Here is a 12,685-nt window from a genome sequence, read left to right as displayed (position 1 = left end):
TCATCTGCGGTATTGATAGATGGAGGGGGCGCAGTAGCCGGATGCAAAGCGTGCCTTCCACAAGCGCCACTATTATCGCCCAAAATCATCTGCATGTTGTCATATGAAGCCCACCCTTTGTTGTGAAAGGGGCGCATTGCAGCTCATGACTTTTGGACATCAGTCAAATGCAATAGAATTTATTATAAGTACATACCTTGGGATCAACATATGTATCCCAAACACTGGCAGCTGCAGTGCCCTTGATTCCAGCCCCCCGCACATTATCCCAATGGAAACCAGATACATTGCGATAGATCTTGATTTGATTAAAGATTTTTTTGAGCTAAAACATGCTTGTAAACTTATAATCATTCAAGAAACGATCACATACCGATGTCCACTTCATCTTAACCATCTTGCCCGTCTTTGGTGGGCCTATTGTTTGAATCACATCATTGTCATTGATAGCAGCTGCTGCACTGTTGAAGGTAGGCATCGTGAAGTTTCCACCATCGCCACCCGCTGCCCAATTCTGAATCAGGTGATGAAGTAGAACATCCACTTCTGCATCTTGCCAGTGTGCCTTTGCATTGTCCGACATCAATGTTACTTCTGGTTGAGCCATGAGGACTGTGGTGAAGCTAGCACAGAGAGCAGTGAGTGCAACAACAGAGGTACAGAGTCTCTGCTGACGATAGTAGTCAATAAGATAAGAATTCATGGTAGATGTACAGGTATGAGTTGTAAGGTTTGAGCTCCGATAATTGAAGCGCTTGAAGCCAAGAACCTCTCACATGACATTTGCCAGATGTTTGGTCAACATCGGTTGCCGAACAGCCTCTTACGGGTTTTTGAAAAACTCGGCTTCGCTGCCTTTGTTGGGGCTTTTGCATCCAAATGTGGTTATGTAAGCACCTAATTTAGATGCAAAAGTCCCGGTAAAGGAGCAAGGCCGAGTTTTTCAAAAACTCGTAAGTTTGACATGCAACACACTGTAGTCCAAGAGAAACAGATTTCATTTCTGTTGTGATAACCACTCAAATTGGCTAAGATGCGCGCTTCCCAGTCGGCATACATCGATGAACCTTTGAACAATGTCCAATGAGTGAAATTTGAATGTCAACGTGTGATATAAGAGGGAAAATCATTTGTTAACAGGTTTCGAATCCGCCAGGGATTTATTTCTCATGAACCGCATGTAGTATAGAATTCAGGGTTCTACATAGGGTTGACGTTATTTACAGCTTCAAGTGCGGAAGTCCGACTGTGCCGTGGCAAATCCAAGAAGACGAATCATATATAGTAGTTTCATGCCACGTTGTTCACTATTAGTAGCCCCTGCTAAGTACTAGTAAGTACTAACTTCACTGGCAGCCTTAAGTCGCAAAGAAATTCATATTAGGCCTCCTCCCATGAATTCTGTGATAGAGGCTTTGTATTCACAACGCGCTGTATGGTGGCACCCGCCCTCTTATGACATTCGCATCGAAACCCTTCCCATTCCCCAGTATGTTGATTTCTCGCTTGTTACATCATAGGATTGCACTGATTTGTATTTTGTTCCAAGGATTGAACACCCAGATGACGCGATAGTAAAGATTCAGGTTCGCAGATGTCCAGCAGACTTCATTTGCTCCCGATTTTAACGCACTGGAAGCTTGCTGGGTTATGCGGCAGCGATTTACATGTGTACCGTGGAACAGAGAGGCTAACAGAACCGTAAATAAATCCAATCGTTACCAGAGTGCCTTTTGAACTCAGGAGACATGTTTTACTGGTAGTTGCATTATGGGCCACGAGTTCATCGGTGAAGTTGTTGCCCTTGGTGCGAGTTTTCATTCCAGCTCTGCCGGTCGACCGCACTTGTATTCCACGCTTCGTGTCGGCGATAAGGTTGTCTCGCCGTTTACTGTCTCTTGTGGGGAGTGTCAGTACGTCAGTTTCGTTTCACCAGCTCCAGCTAGTATTCTCATGTGCTGCAGTTTTTGCAGAGTAGGATTTACGTGCCGTTGCGTTGAGTCCTGCCTATTTGGCACTCCCCTGACTCCAGGGGGACAAGCTCAATATGTTCGTGTTCGCAGGGCCGGAGGCACCTTGTACAGTCTGCAGGACATTCCTAATGGGTCTTTGCTCACTGACTCCTCTTTGCTGTTGCTGTGTGATATCCTTCCGACCGGTGTATTTGCCGCATTTCAGGCACTTAGTCATGTCAAAACCCTACCATTTACAACCAGACAACCTTATCCGCTTAGTGCGAGTCCGCCGCAAATTGGAGATGTTTCATTTCTACCCTTCTTGGAAGAAGATAAATCATTGACTATGGCGGTGATAGGGCTTGGCCCCGTGGGGGTGGTGAGTTCGCTACCATGCTTGCCCAACACCTTGCCATGTTTTGATATGGTCGTCATGATCTCACTAGTGCACCTGTATTGCTCTCCTTGACATGCTTGTCACGCGAAAGCTGAAGTTCAATGTGATAGCCATTGACCCGAATGAAGCTAGGAGGGCAAAAATGACTTCAATATACTCCATTATCGGCGGCAATCAACAATTTGGTGGATTTCAGGTAGCAGACACCAGCAATGTCAAAGAACTTGTCGCAAACTTGACCAAAGGAGTTGGTTGCAATGCTGTTCTTGAAGTGAGCTCCATGCAGCCTACCTGTGGACCTTGACTTAAATGATCACTCGAAGGTCGTTGGTAATACCAGTGCGCTTCGGCTAGCTTACGAGCTTGTACGGCCATTTGGTTGTATCAATTCTGTTGGGGTTCACAGCGACCATGCTGTGCCATATAAAGGCGTTGAGCTTTATGACAAGAATGTATCACTTGACTTTGGTCGGTGTCCAGTGCGTGCTATGTTCCCAATGGCACTGGAGCTACTCCTGAAAAGGCAGGATGTACTGGGAACTGTGGGTGGGGAAACGAGCTTGGTGGAGAAAATAGCAAGTTTCGATGATGCGGTGCAGATATATGACGATTTTGACAAGGGGAAATGCGGGAAGGTATTGTTTGATCCATTCAAGTAGTATATACGAGCCAAAAGCTGTCCAGTGTTGCCTTACTGATTGCACAAGACACGGGTGTTCCATTGGAGATCAAAATGGCCTTTTCTCTACTCATAAAATAAATTACATACAGGATAATAGTGATAACAATGAACACGACAAGCGAAGAAATATCGTATAGCGTATGGTAAAAGGGCATTGTTTGATGGTTGGACGATGCAAAGTCATGTGAGTCATTATTGAGCTTGAGCCTCCTGGAAAAAACATTGGTTGCAATCCAGGCTTCACAGGTAAAAAATAAAGGACGGACCTGGTCCACGAACTCCATGGCCTCCTCTCGCTTGATGCTCCTGATGGAACTGACTTTCTGGTTGTTGAAGAGCACACCATAGAACTTGTCCGCGGTGACCAGCATTTCTGGCCTGAAAGTAGTCGTAATGAACTGAGCTGAATGCGAAAGAGATTTAATCATGTCTAGACAGAGATCAACATCATTTTGTGATGTGCCACGGGGCACCTACTTGCGACAGCAGTTCGATACTGCGCGTCCAGGTTTGCATCGATCTACACAAAACAACATAACCTGACAGTATATCCCATGCAATCATTTCAACGCACCTCGTCAAATAAGTAGAAAGGAGCTGGATCACATTTCTGGATAGCGAAAACTGGGGAAAAAGCTCAAAAACATGGTTGTCTCTGACAGAAATGCAGTTACCTGTCGCGAGTGCGACGAGGGATTTTTGACCCCCGGACAGCTGTTGTATCCGAAGCCCTTCATCGACCTTGGAGTTGAAGGATACCTATCACACAATAAGTAAAAGAGCAAAGCGGTCGCAAAACAATTACCTTTATCGATATGCCAGTGTAATTGTCAATGCTACTTTGCTGTGTATCATCTCCTTCGTCCATAGCTTCATCTTCATCCTGTAGCAGATTAAGCAAAGTTATTTCACACATAATTCTCCTATTTACCTGGTCTATCCGACGTTGAATGATCAACCGTCCACGGCCGGCTGGAACAAGTTTGTCGAAGACCTCTTCAAAATTGCTGGCAACTTGTTTGAATGTTCGCTCGATGGCTTCATCCTTTCGCTGGTCCAGTACTTGTACTAGCTCCTCGATTGATGTGGCTGACTTGTCTAGGTCTTCCCTGCGCTGCAAGAGTTGGTCTCGCTGTTTCGTGAAAGAATTATACTGTTCAAAAGCTTTTTTGTTCACATGCGCGAACTTCTTCAGCCCTTCGTTGACAGTGTGTAATTTCTTCACCAGCTAAGTCGTTGGATCATCAGCACACAAAGTTCGGAGATGAACAGCTGATAAACCCGCACTCGATCAAGTTTTTCGTTCGTATACTTCTCAAAAGCTTCCTCTGGAAGTACACCTAGATCTCTGATATTGCGGTTGCACTCCTCCTTACGACCGGCAAGCATCTGTTTCTTAGCCAGGTATCGCTCGGTGTTCTTCTGCAGCTTCGTGACGCTACGACTGTCCTCCGATTGTTGATTCTGAGCCTTCTCCAAGTTGGATCGAAGTTCCTGTAGGTCAGCCGTCAATTTATCGAAATCCTTTTCTGCCTCTGTAGGAATCATTTGGTAATGCAGACACAAGGAACTAGTCAGGAGCAAACCTTGTGCACGCTTTGTCGAAGTGGATATAGAAGCATCGAGAGACTTGAGTTCACGCAATCGCGCATCCAGATTGTCGGCGGATGACACTTCTCCATTCGCCGAGTCACCTAATGATTCCAATGTTGCCTGCAGCTCTTTCTCCTTCCGCCGGAGGCTTTCATTGAGCTCGATTTCCAAGAGATTTTTGCGGCTATCAAGCTTTGCATGATATTAGCTGTATGTTCCAGGATGTGCATTACTAGTGGACCTACTTCTGTTCTCGATTTACTCAGCTCGAGCACTCGCTTGCGCCTTTCATCCACTTGTTGACCAAGAGTATCAATTAGATTGGCTTCATCATCTGTCAGTGCCCGTGTAAGGGGGCTCGCGAGCTCAGTGCGGTACCCCTGTAGCCTCTGTACAATCCCGCTCAGCTCCGTCTCCAATTCATCCGCTTCATTTTCTAGAGCTACAATGCCCTCGTTCAATCTCTCACGCTCCCTTGAGAGCGATACCGAGTCTGAAAGAAAGACCTCGCGTGCTTCCTTTGCCTGCGCCTGCTGCACGCTAAGGACTTGGATCTTCCCCGTTACCTTGGTGATCTCCTGCTCGAGCGTGGTGATGGCAACTTTAACTTCTTTGGCACGCTTATCTTCCGCGTCAAACTTGGAGCGCCATGTCGCTACATTCTTAACGGCCTCAATGCGCGAGCGGCGCACGTCGTGGTAACCACCTGTAAGAGCGCCCTTACGATCAACCTTATCACCGTCCAGCGTGATGGTGTTAACACCATGGCTCTTGACATACGCAGCAGCAACTGTGAGGTCACGGCATACCCAAGTCTTACCAAACACTTGTTGGAATGCCTTGGCATGCGAAGAATCATACGAAAGCTTCTCGAGGAGAGGAAGGGCGTCTTGGTTTGGAGGAATAGTGGGTTGTTTGGGTTTGAGACGATTGAGAGGCATGAAGGTCACACGGCCGTTCTTTTCTCGTAGCATGATATCGAGGACCTTCTGTGCAGTTGCATCAGTATCGACGACGACGTGGAAGAGGCTGTGAGGTGTGAGCATAAGTAGAGATTGATGTAAATAGAGCGGTGTACCTATTTCCAGCGGTAAGCTCAATAGCAGTGCTAAACGTCGAGTCTGGTATCTCGAACAGACGGTACAATGGGCCATATACACCCTCCAGGTTGTGTCGCTCTGCAATCCTGTCGACGGCGCGTAGACCAGAACCAGTATCCTAAAACAGTAATCAATGGTTCATAAATTGAGGGCGCGCATACACTCACTTTATCCATCATACCCGCAAGGTTGCGCTCAGCGGCCCTCAACTCGTCACTAGCATGCGCAAGTAGCCCATCCAACTTGGTGTCCTCGCGCCACAACTCCTTCCTGCGCTCAATAAGTTCGGTCTGCTGCTCTTTGAGTGCTATAACCTGCTCTCCAATGTCTTTCACACGCGTTCTACCATCTTCCAAACTCCCCTGGATGTTATCAACTCTCCGCTCCATCTCAGCAACGTTCTGTAGTTTCTGTGTGACATCCTTCCGGGTGGAATCGAGTGCTGCAGAACGAGCCCGTTGATATGCCTCCATACTCGCGATCTCTTGCTTGAGGTATGCATCGCGCTCTGCTTTTGTCCGGAAGCGGTTGACACGGCCTTGCTTGGCAAAGAGCGCGTTAAGCTGAGTACGAGCCTCCTCCATCTTGCGTTTTTCTGCACTTTCCTTTGTGCGGGCCTTTTCCCACTGTGGGATCAGATCATGTAGTTCACGCTCCTTGTCCCGCGTGGCTTGCTGAACGGATGAAAGCTCTTGTTCGAGAGCGCTATCATCACGCTCGCTTGTTGCACGGAGATCGGCAACAATGCACTCGAGTTCTGTACGAGCGCGGATAAATTCATTGAGCTCGGAGTGTGCATCTTTCCGTGATATTTTGAGAGCTTGAAGGGAATGTTTCGCTTGCGAGATTCGTTGCTCTAGGCGCTATGGCTGCGTCAATGGTAGACTCAATGAGAGAGAAGGTTGGACGGACCTGAATCTCCTTCTCCCTGGTATCAAACTGCTCTCTTCTCATGTTGGCACCGTGTACTTCTCCTCGCCTCTCCTCGTCAATCTCCTCCAAAGCTTCTCCAACTTCCTCTAACTCTCTCTGGTACAGTGCATACTCAAGACACCGGCGCTCCTTGTCCTTGTCCTGAAACTCACGCAGTTCTTCCTTCTCCTCCTCTAGCTCTGTCAGACGAGAGTCGATGTAGTCGATAAGTTCATTGATCTTTGTGCGTTTGGCATCGGTCTCGGCCATGATACGAAGAGATTCGGTACGACGTTGTTCGTAGACTTTGGTGCCAGCAACTTCTTTCAACAGGGCAAGACGCTCATGGTCCTTTGCGTTTGTGAGGGCGGTGATCTGGAAGATTCTGTTAAGGGAGTATGGGAGAGTCAGGTGGCACGTACTCGTCCTTGGGGAACGATGTAATATGGATTAGACTTTGAGAATCCCGCACTCTCAAGGAGATTCATGACGTCAGCTTTGCTAGCGCTTTTCTTGTCGAGACTGTATTCATCCTTCTTGAGACCGATGGTACGTCTTAGTATGACTTCTTCGCGACCGGTTGGAAATCGATTGTCAGAATTGTCAAACACAATCTCGACTGGTTGCAAGTATTAGAAAGGGCGCTAGAGGATAGTAACTGAAATTTTCGTACCATATGCAGATAGTGTGGTCGTGACAGACACACCTTCGTGAAGGAGAGCTTGTCGCTCCTCTCTGGACATGGAGGTGTATGCATCAGACAATACAAAGCGAATGGCTAGGGGGGTGTAGAAGTAAGATCGAGAAACATAGTTCAGGGGTGCAATGAGCACCTGCAAAGAAGTTACTCTTGCCTGAGCCATTTCTACCTACGACGACATTATGACGAGGAGAGAAGGGCTCTATCTGTGTCTGATCACGGTCTGGTAGAAACAGTGCGTGAAGTGGGATATCACCGGAAAAGAATGGTTAAACTTACAAGACTTGAATCCCTGAATTGTCAGGGTCTTGATATACATTAAAGCTGAGGCGTGCTGAACGCGTACTTAGATAAAGTAATATCTGGCAGACGCGTGCAGACACCGATGGGTGTTGCGCGTGTGACACGTGCCATGTCACATATCACCTGACTTTATGACTAATCTTGTGTAAGATTCTGGGATATTCCGATTGCAACTGTATAGTAGTTCGGGGATTGGCGATTTGCCTGATCATCGGCCTGCTAGTAATACGGGCGACGGGCAGAATAACTTCAAATCAATATGGCCCCTACTAATGTCAAGGCCAAGGCCGCCAAAAAGGCCGCTTTGCAGGGCGTGCACTCGCATTCAACACGGAAGCAGCGATACTCTGTAACATTCCACCGTCCCAAGACACTCCGCCTGCGCAGGAATCCCAAGTACCCTCGCAAATCCATTCCCCATGCACCACGAATGGATCAGTTCCGAACCATCGTCTCGTGCGTTTTATGCTATATAGCACGAATTAATTTTTAACCATTCAATGACAGTCCACTGAACACGGAGTCGGCGATGAAGAAGATCGAGGAGCACAACACCCTCGTCTTTATTGTTGACATAAAATCGAATAAGCGACAAATCAAGGACGCCGTAAAGAAACTTTATGACGTTCAGGCTGCTAAAATCAACACCCTGATCCGGTTCGTCTCTGCAACGAGCTTTAAGATTACAACCTGATTGCCCTTAGACCTGATGGGAAGAAGAAGGCATACGTTCGGCTCACACCCGACCACGACGCTTTGGATGTTGCAAACAAGGTGATTCACTGCCAACATGCTGTCGATGTTGTTATTAATTATACTCTAGATCGGATTCATCTAAGTCTGTTGTTGCATTTTCTACCATTTCGTCGTGTATTGTCATACTATTCAATCATATGCACCTTGATGAATCCACGTTTCTGCCTCTAGTTATGATGTCGTTTCGAATCTTTGAGCGACGTAATTACAAAGCCTGTTAAGTCAATAAGTTTCCAGTGCTACATAGTTGTGATCGTGGACTGTCTTAAGGAAAGTTAAAAATGGTTTGTGTAACCGAGATCATTTGTTGCGTTACCGTGTGATCGCGATTTGGTAGGAAACCTACCAACGCACTACATAGATCGTTTCGAATTCTGTCTTGTTCCTCCCCTCGTTTTCAGATTTCTGGTCTCAAATTTTACTGCTCCTGCGACGCTGCCGGCGACGTCCCGTCAATTATCGGCCAACTAGCTTCCAGGAATCAAGAATCTTCGTGTTTTAAAATATATTAGAACCTACTTTTCGCTCTCTTTGAGAGACCAGAAACGCACACTCGTTCTATCCCTAGCGGACCCAAAGTCGCGCTGTCCTTGCTATCCAGCAATATTCTATCATCTCTATGTATTCTGTTATCTATTTTATCCTTGCAACTGCGTTCTCCTCCCTTCTCGTTCTCCAAGTCGATGCACGACACTCGTCGGCCTCCAATTCTCATGCAAGGCGATCTTTTGCATTCAAGAAAAGAGCTCCAGATGACATTTTAGGTGGTCTTGGTGCGTGTTTTCTTTCATTATTTAATTTGGGTCATGTTTTCATGGGCTGGTTCTCAGATAGCATTTTGGGTGGGGTTGGAAGCGGACTTGGTGTTAGTGCCGCAACGTCCTCTGTGTCCAGCGGCGGGATGGTCTCGTCCACAGGCATTGGTACGCCTACCACAAGCTCTAGCCCCTCAACCTCTGCGTCATCGACCAGCTCGTCATGTATTGGGCTCTTGGGGTTAGGTTGTACTCCGCCTACGATTATCCCGTCTAGTTCGCCAGCACCATTTTCTGCCTCCACTACTGCTGCTGCATCATCCAACTCCAACCCACCATCTACCACAACGTCATCTTGCAACGGACTACTTGGTTTGGCGGTTGGTTGCTCGCCTCCCTCGGCATCTCCCACTTCGAGCCAACCAGCTTCGAGCACGCCTGCAAGTTCCGGTTCTGTTGCCACCAGTTCGGCGGCTCCCGTCACAACATCATCCTGCAATGGACTGCTCGGTTTTGGGATTGGTTGTCCAGCTCCCTCATCATCTCCCACTTCGAGCCAACCAACTTCGAGCGTGCCTGTAAGTTCTGGTCCTGTGAGCTCGGCGGCTCCCGCCACAACGTCGTCTTGCTATGGACTTCTTGGTCTGGGGATTGGTTGCCCAGCTCCTTCTTCATCTCCCACTTCGAGCCAACCAGTCTCAAGTGCGCCTGTAAGTTCTGGTTCTCCTGCTACCAGTTCGGTTGCTTCCGCCGCGTCGTCGTCGTCGTCGTCGTCGTGTGATGGGCTACTTGGCATTGGTATTGGTTGTCCACTTCCCACATCGACATCTACCACTTCAAGCCAACCAGCTTCTTCTCCGCCTATAACTTCTGGTTCTGCTACCACCAGTTCGGTTGCTTCCGTCGCGTCGTCGTCGTCGTGTGATGGGCTACTTGGCATTGGCATTGGTTGTCCACTTCCCACATCGACATCTACCACTTCAAGCCAGCCAGCTTCTTCTCCGCCTATAACTTCTGGTTCTGCTACCACCAGTTCGGTTGCTTCCGCCGCGTCGTCGTCGTCGTCGTGTGATGGGCTACTTGGCATTGGCATTGGTTGTCCACTTCCCACATCGACATCTACCACTTCAAGCCAACCAGCTTCTTCTCCACCTATAACTTCTAGTTCTGCTACCACCAGTTCGGTTGCTTCCGTCGCGTCGTCGTCGTGTGATGGGCTACTTGGCATTGGCATTGGTTGTCCACTTCCCACTTCGACATCTATCACTTCGAGCCAACCAGTCTCAAGTGCGCCTGTAAGTTCTGGTTCTCCTACCACCAGTTCGGTTGCTTCCGCGTCGTCGTCGTCGTGTGATGGGTTACTTGGCATTGGTATTGGTTGTCCACTTCCCACATCGACATCTATTACTTCAAGCCAACCGGTTTCTACTCCGCCTGTAACTTTTGGTTCTCCTACCACCAGCTCGGTTGCTTCCGCCGCATCGTCGTCGTCGTGCGATGGGTTACTTGGCATTGGTATTGGTTGTCCACTTCCCACATCGACATCTACCACTTCAAGCCAACTTACTTCGAACACGGCTGTAACTTCTGGTTCTCCTACCACCACTTCGGTTGCTTCTACCTCTACGTCATCTTGCGATGGCATTGGTTGCACTCCATCTTCTACGTCGACGACGGTTTCCTCTACATCTGGTACCGTGTAAGTTTAAATCCTATCGGGCTTGAGACCGTTTGATCATACCTTGTTGCAGGACTACTGCTACTGCTATCACAACTGGCACGAGTTCGAGCAATGGCACGTCCACAGCATTTATTTCATCGACCGTCATCAGCTTCCCAAATAGCACGACCATGAGCAGTACTGGTACTTTTAATGAGACATCCATGATGTCATTGTCAAGTACCTATATTTCTACGACCACGAATTCCAATTACCAGTACCTGTCCACGGTCTCGTCTCTGCTGGTCAATACCGCCACGTCCACACCCATAGCCTCCCCAACTAATTCAAATCCTGACCTCCCAACGACAACGTTCTCGCTTGCATCCGCTCCACCAGCCAGTCAGCCTTCTGCAGCACCAATCCCGACGTATCTCCCAACGGCCATTATGCCACAGCCTACGCTCAATGTCAAAAATGTGCCAACTACTGACACCCTGATCAGCGTGCTGTTCAATCAGTCCCTTAACTGGGAATGGGTTGCAACGAATTCGGATACCCAAGGACAGATATTCGAGTACTTCCCCTCGATAATTGCAACAGCACTTGGAATTGATGGTACGTGCTCCCAACATCGTATACGTGCATACGTACCGAAAATGTATTCCAGCTTCTCAGGTACAAAGCTACGAGCTGCTGGTCTATGAACCCTCGTCGTACACCGGCATTCAAGACGTTGCACTGCTTGGTACAATCTGGCAGGGTTATCTCCCTAATGACCAGGTCTCCACACTCGCTTCGCTTATCTCCAATAAAAAGTCCTCGTTCTATACTGGACAAGAAGGCAGTATACCCGCGTCGCTTGCCCAATGTGTTGACCCCACTCTTGCATTGGCATCCATCTCAGGTCCCGCTCCAGGCGGCGGCAACTCCAGCAGTAGTCTAAATTCTTCTAAAGTCCGCCAGGACGCGATCATCGGTGTCGTAACGTCGCTCGGTGCCATCGCACTCATCATCCTTGCCATCGTTGCTTATCGGTACTACAAGCGCCGAAAAGAGGTCGCGCATCGCCGTCTCTCGGAAACTGTCGGCGATCCCGCAGGCGTACGCCCCGATGGTCAGGATTTTGATCGGGACAGTATCGGCGGCCAGCGAAGGCGGAGCTTTTACTACGCGGAAGACAGTTTACGTGGATACCAAGGTGTCCGGAGTGATGATGATGGCTACGAGCGCCGAATCTCTCCTCCTGTCATGAGGGAGCGCCGTCACCTCAACCCTGGAGTTATTTCCGCTCCTGTTCTGCAAGAGAGCAGCATGAACTGGTGAAGAGGAAGCGTTCTCCCAGCTGCTCAGGTTGTTGTGGTCACTGAAATATGCAATTTTGGACACCTGTTCGATTTAAAGTTGTTTGTATATTCTTGGCTGCGGTGAGTTCGTGATTGCGGAGCCCGTCATTTCTTAGAGCCCACGATCCTTTTCATGAGTAATTACTGCTTGTCACGGGCTGGCCTGCACCTTCTGATGGCAGTATACAGTATACGTTCTTTGTGTACTGTCTGGACATGCTGTTTATGGTTCATTTTTACTAATACCCAGGGTCAAGGTTTTTTGTTTTCTGAATAGCTGTTAACTGTTGATGGACTACTATATGTTGTGCATGTAGACTCGACCTGTAAGCAGGGATATCTGATTCGCACTGAGCTTGAAAAGCTGGTCGTTGCGATACAGCGTGTGCATGTGCTGTAACTGCCTTCCTGATGAAGGCACTGCTGAGTGCTGATGGGTCAATAATTCACGTGTCGTGCACATGGATGATCCTGCTCATGGATGCAAGGGCAATGCAAACATTTTAAAATAGATGTGAATGCCTCA

The 12,685-nt window shown here is 48.2% G+C and overlaps 5 protein-coding genes across 5 annotated transcripts; 3 read left to right on the top strand and 2 right to left on the bottom strand.

The window, feature by feature from the left end:
• Positions 1-716, bottom strand: BJ212DRAFT_1585368 (uncharacterized protein; the record flags this gene model as incomplete). Its single annotated transcript, XM_041342362.1, has 3 exons — positions 374-716; positions 197-325; positions 1-69 (listed from the first exon to the last, which is right to left on the bottom strand). Exons 1-3 carry the CDS (start codon positions 701-703, stop codon positions 1-3), a joined length of 528 nt encoding a protein of 175 aa, XP_041197012.1. The 5' UTR covers positions 704-716.
• Positions 717-1,330: 614 nt separating this feature from the next.
• On the top strand, positions 1,331-3,086 carry BJ212DRAFT_1329103 (chaperonin 10-like protein). The gene is made up of 7 exons (XM_041334683.1): positions 1,331-1,489; positions 1,550-1,586; positions 1,640-1,701; positions 1,764-1,913; positions 1,965-2,334; positions 2,402-2,623; positions 2,676-3,086. Exons 1-7 carry the CDS (start codon positions 1,395-1,397, stop codon positions 3,009-3,011), a joined length of 1,272 nt encoding a protein of 423 aa, XP_041197011.1. The 5' UTR covers positions 1,331-1,394; the 3' UTR covers positions 3,012-3,086.
• On the bottom strand, positions 3,087-7,746 carry BJ212DRAFT_1329093 (RecF/RecN/SMC protein). Its single transcript, XM_041334682.1, has 17 exons — positions 7,619-7,746; positions 7,473-7,562; positions 7,313-7,417; positions 7,062-7,258; positions 6,640-7,014; positions 5,895-6,590; positions 5,706-5,845; positions 4,873-5,656; positions 4,621-4,819; positions 4,322-4,569; positions 3,966-4,262; positions 3,840-3,917; positions 3,709-3,793; positions 3,609-3,658; positions 3,512-3,554; positions 3,301-3,464; positions 3,087-3,244 (listed from the first exon to the last, which is right to left on the bottom strand). The coding sequence occupies exons 1-17, from the start codon at positions 7,656-7,658 to the stop codon at positions 3,227-3,229; spliced, it is 3,609 nt and encodes a 1,202-aa protein (XP_041197010.1). The 5' UTR covers positions 7,659-7,746; the 3' UTR covers positions 3,087-3,226.
• Positions 7,747-7,866: 120 nt separating this feature from the next.
• On the top strand, positions 7,867-8,710 carry BJ212DRAFT_1329091 (putative 60S ribosomal protein L25). Its single transcript, XM_041334681.1, has 4 exons — positions 7,867-8,098; positions 8,150-8,299; positions 8,347-8,416; positions 8,466-8,710. The coding sequence occupies exons 1-4, from the start codon at positions 7,902-7,904 to the stop codon at positions 8,478-8,480; spliced, it is 432 nt and encodes a 143-aa protein (XP_041197009.1). The 5' UTR covers positions 7,867-7,901; the 3' UTR covers positions 8,481-8,710.
• A 2,327-nt stretch (positions 8,711-11,037) lies between these two features.
• Positions 11,038-12,139, top strand: BJ212DRAFT_1477021 (uncharacterized protein; the record flags this gene model as incomplete). Its single annotated transcript, XM_041339478.1, has 2 exons — positions 11,038-11,431; positions 11,484-12,139. 2 exons carry the CDS (start codon positions 11,038-11,040, stop codon positions 12,137-12,139), a joined length of 1,050 nt encoding a protein of 349 aa, XP_041197008.1.
• Positions 12,140-12,685: the final 546 nt, after the last annotated feature.

The sequence above is a fragment of the Suillus subaureus genome, assembly GCF_016647635.1.
Source record: "Suillus subaureus strain MN1 chromosome Unknown BJ212scaffold_5, whole genome shotgun sequence".
In the NCBI taxonomy this organism is placed as follows: domain Eukaryota; kingdom Fungi; phylum Basidiomycota; class Agaricomycetes; order Boletales; family Suillaceae; genus Suillus; species Suillus subaureus.
This window is presented reverse-complemented; position numbering and strand designations above follow the sequence as displayed.

Coding starts and splice junctions, on each gene's coding strand:
- BJ212DRAFT_1329103 (XM_041334683.1), top strand. CDS start 1,395: ATGAATTCTGTGATAGAGGCTTTGTATTCACAACGCGCTGTATGGTGG. Junction 1,914..1,964: donor GTCTCTTGTGGGGAGTGTCA/GTACGTCAGTTT, acceptor CATGTGCTGCAG/TTTTTGCAGAGTAGGATTTA. Junction 2,624..2,675: donor GTTGCAATGCTGTTCTTGAA/GTGAGCTCCATG, acceptor GATCACTCGAAG/GTCGTTGGTAATACCAGTGC.
- BJ212DRAFT_1329093 (XM_041334682.1), bottom strand. CDS start 7,658: ATGTATATCAAGACCCTGACAATTCAGGGATTCAAGTCTT. Junction 6,591..6,639: donor CCAGGGAGAAGGAGATTCAG/GTCCGTCCAACC, acceptor ACGCAGCCATAG/CGCCTAGAGCAACGAATCTC. Junction 3,465..3,511: donor GTATCGAACTGCTGTCGCAA/GTAGGTGCCCCG, acceptor ATCTCTGTCTAG/ACATGATTAAATCTCTTTCG.
- BJ212DRAFT_1329091 (XM_041334681.1), top strand. CDS start 7,902: ATGGCCCCTACTAATGTCAAGGCCAAGGCCGCCAAAAAGGCCGCTTTG. Junction 8,099..8,149: donor CAGTTCCGAACCATCGTCTC/GTGCGTTTTATG, acceptor ATTCAATGACAG/TCCACTGAACACGGAGTCGG. Junction 8,300..8,346: donor AAAATCAACACCCTGATCCG/GTTCGTCTCTGC, acceptor GATTGCCCTTAG/ACCTGATGGGAAGAAGAAGG.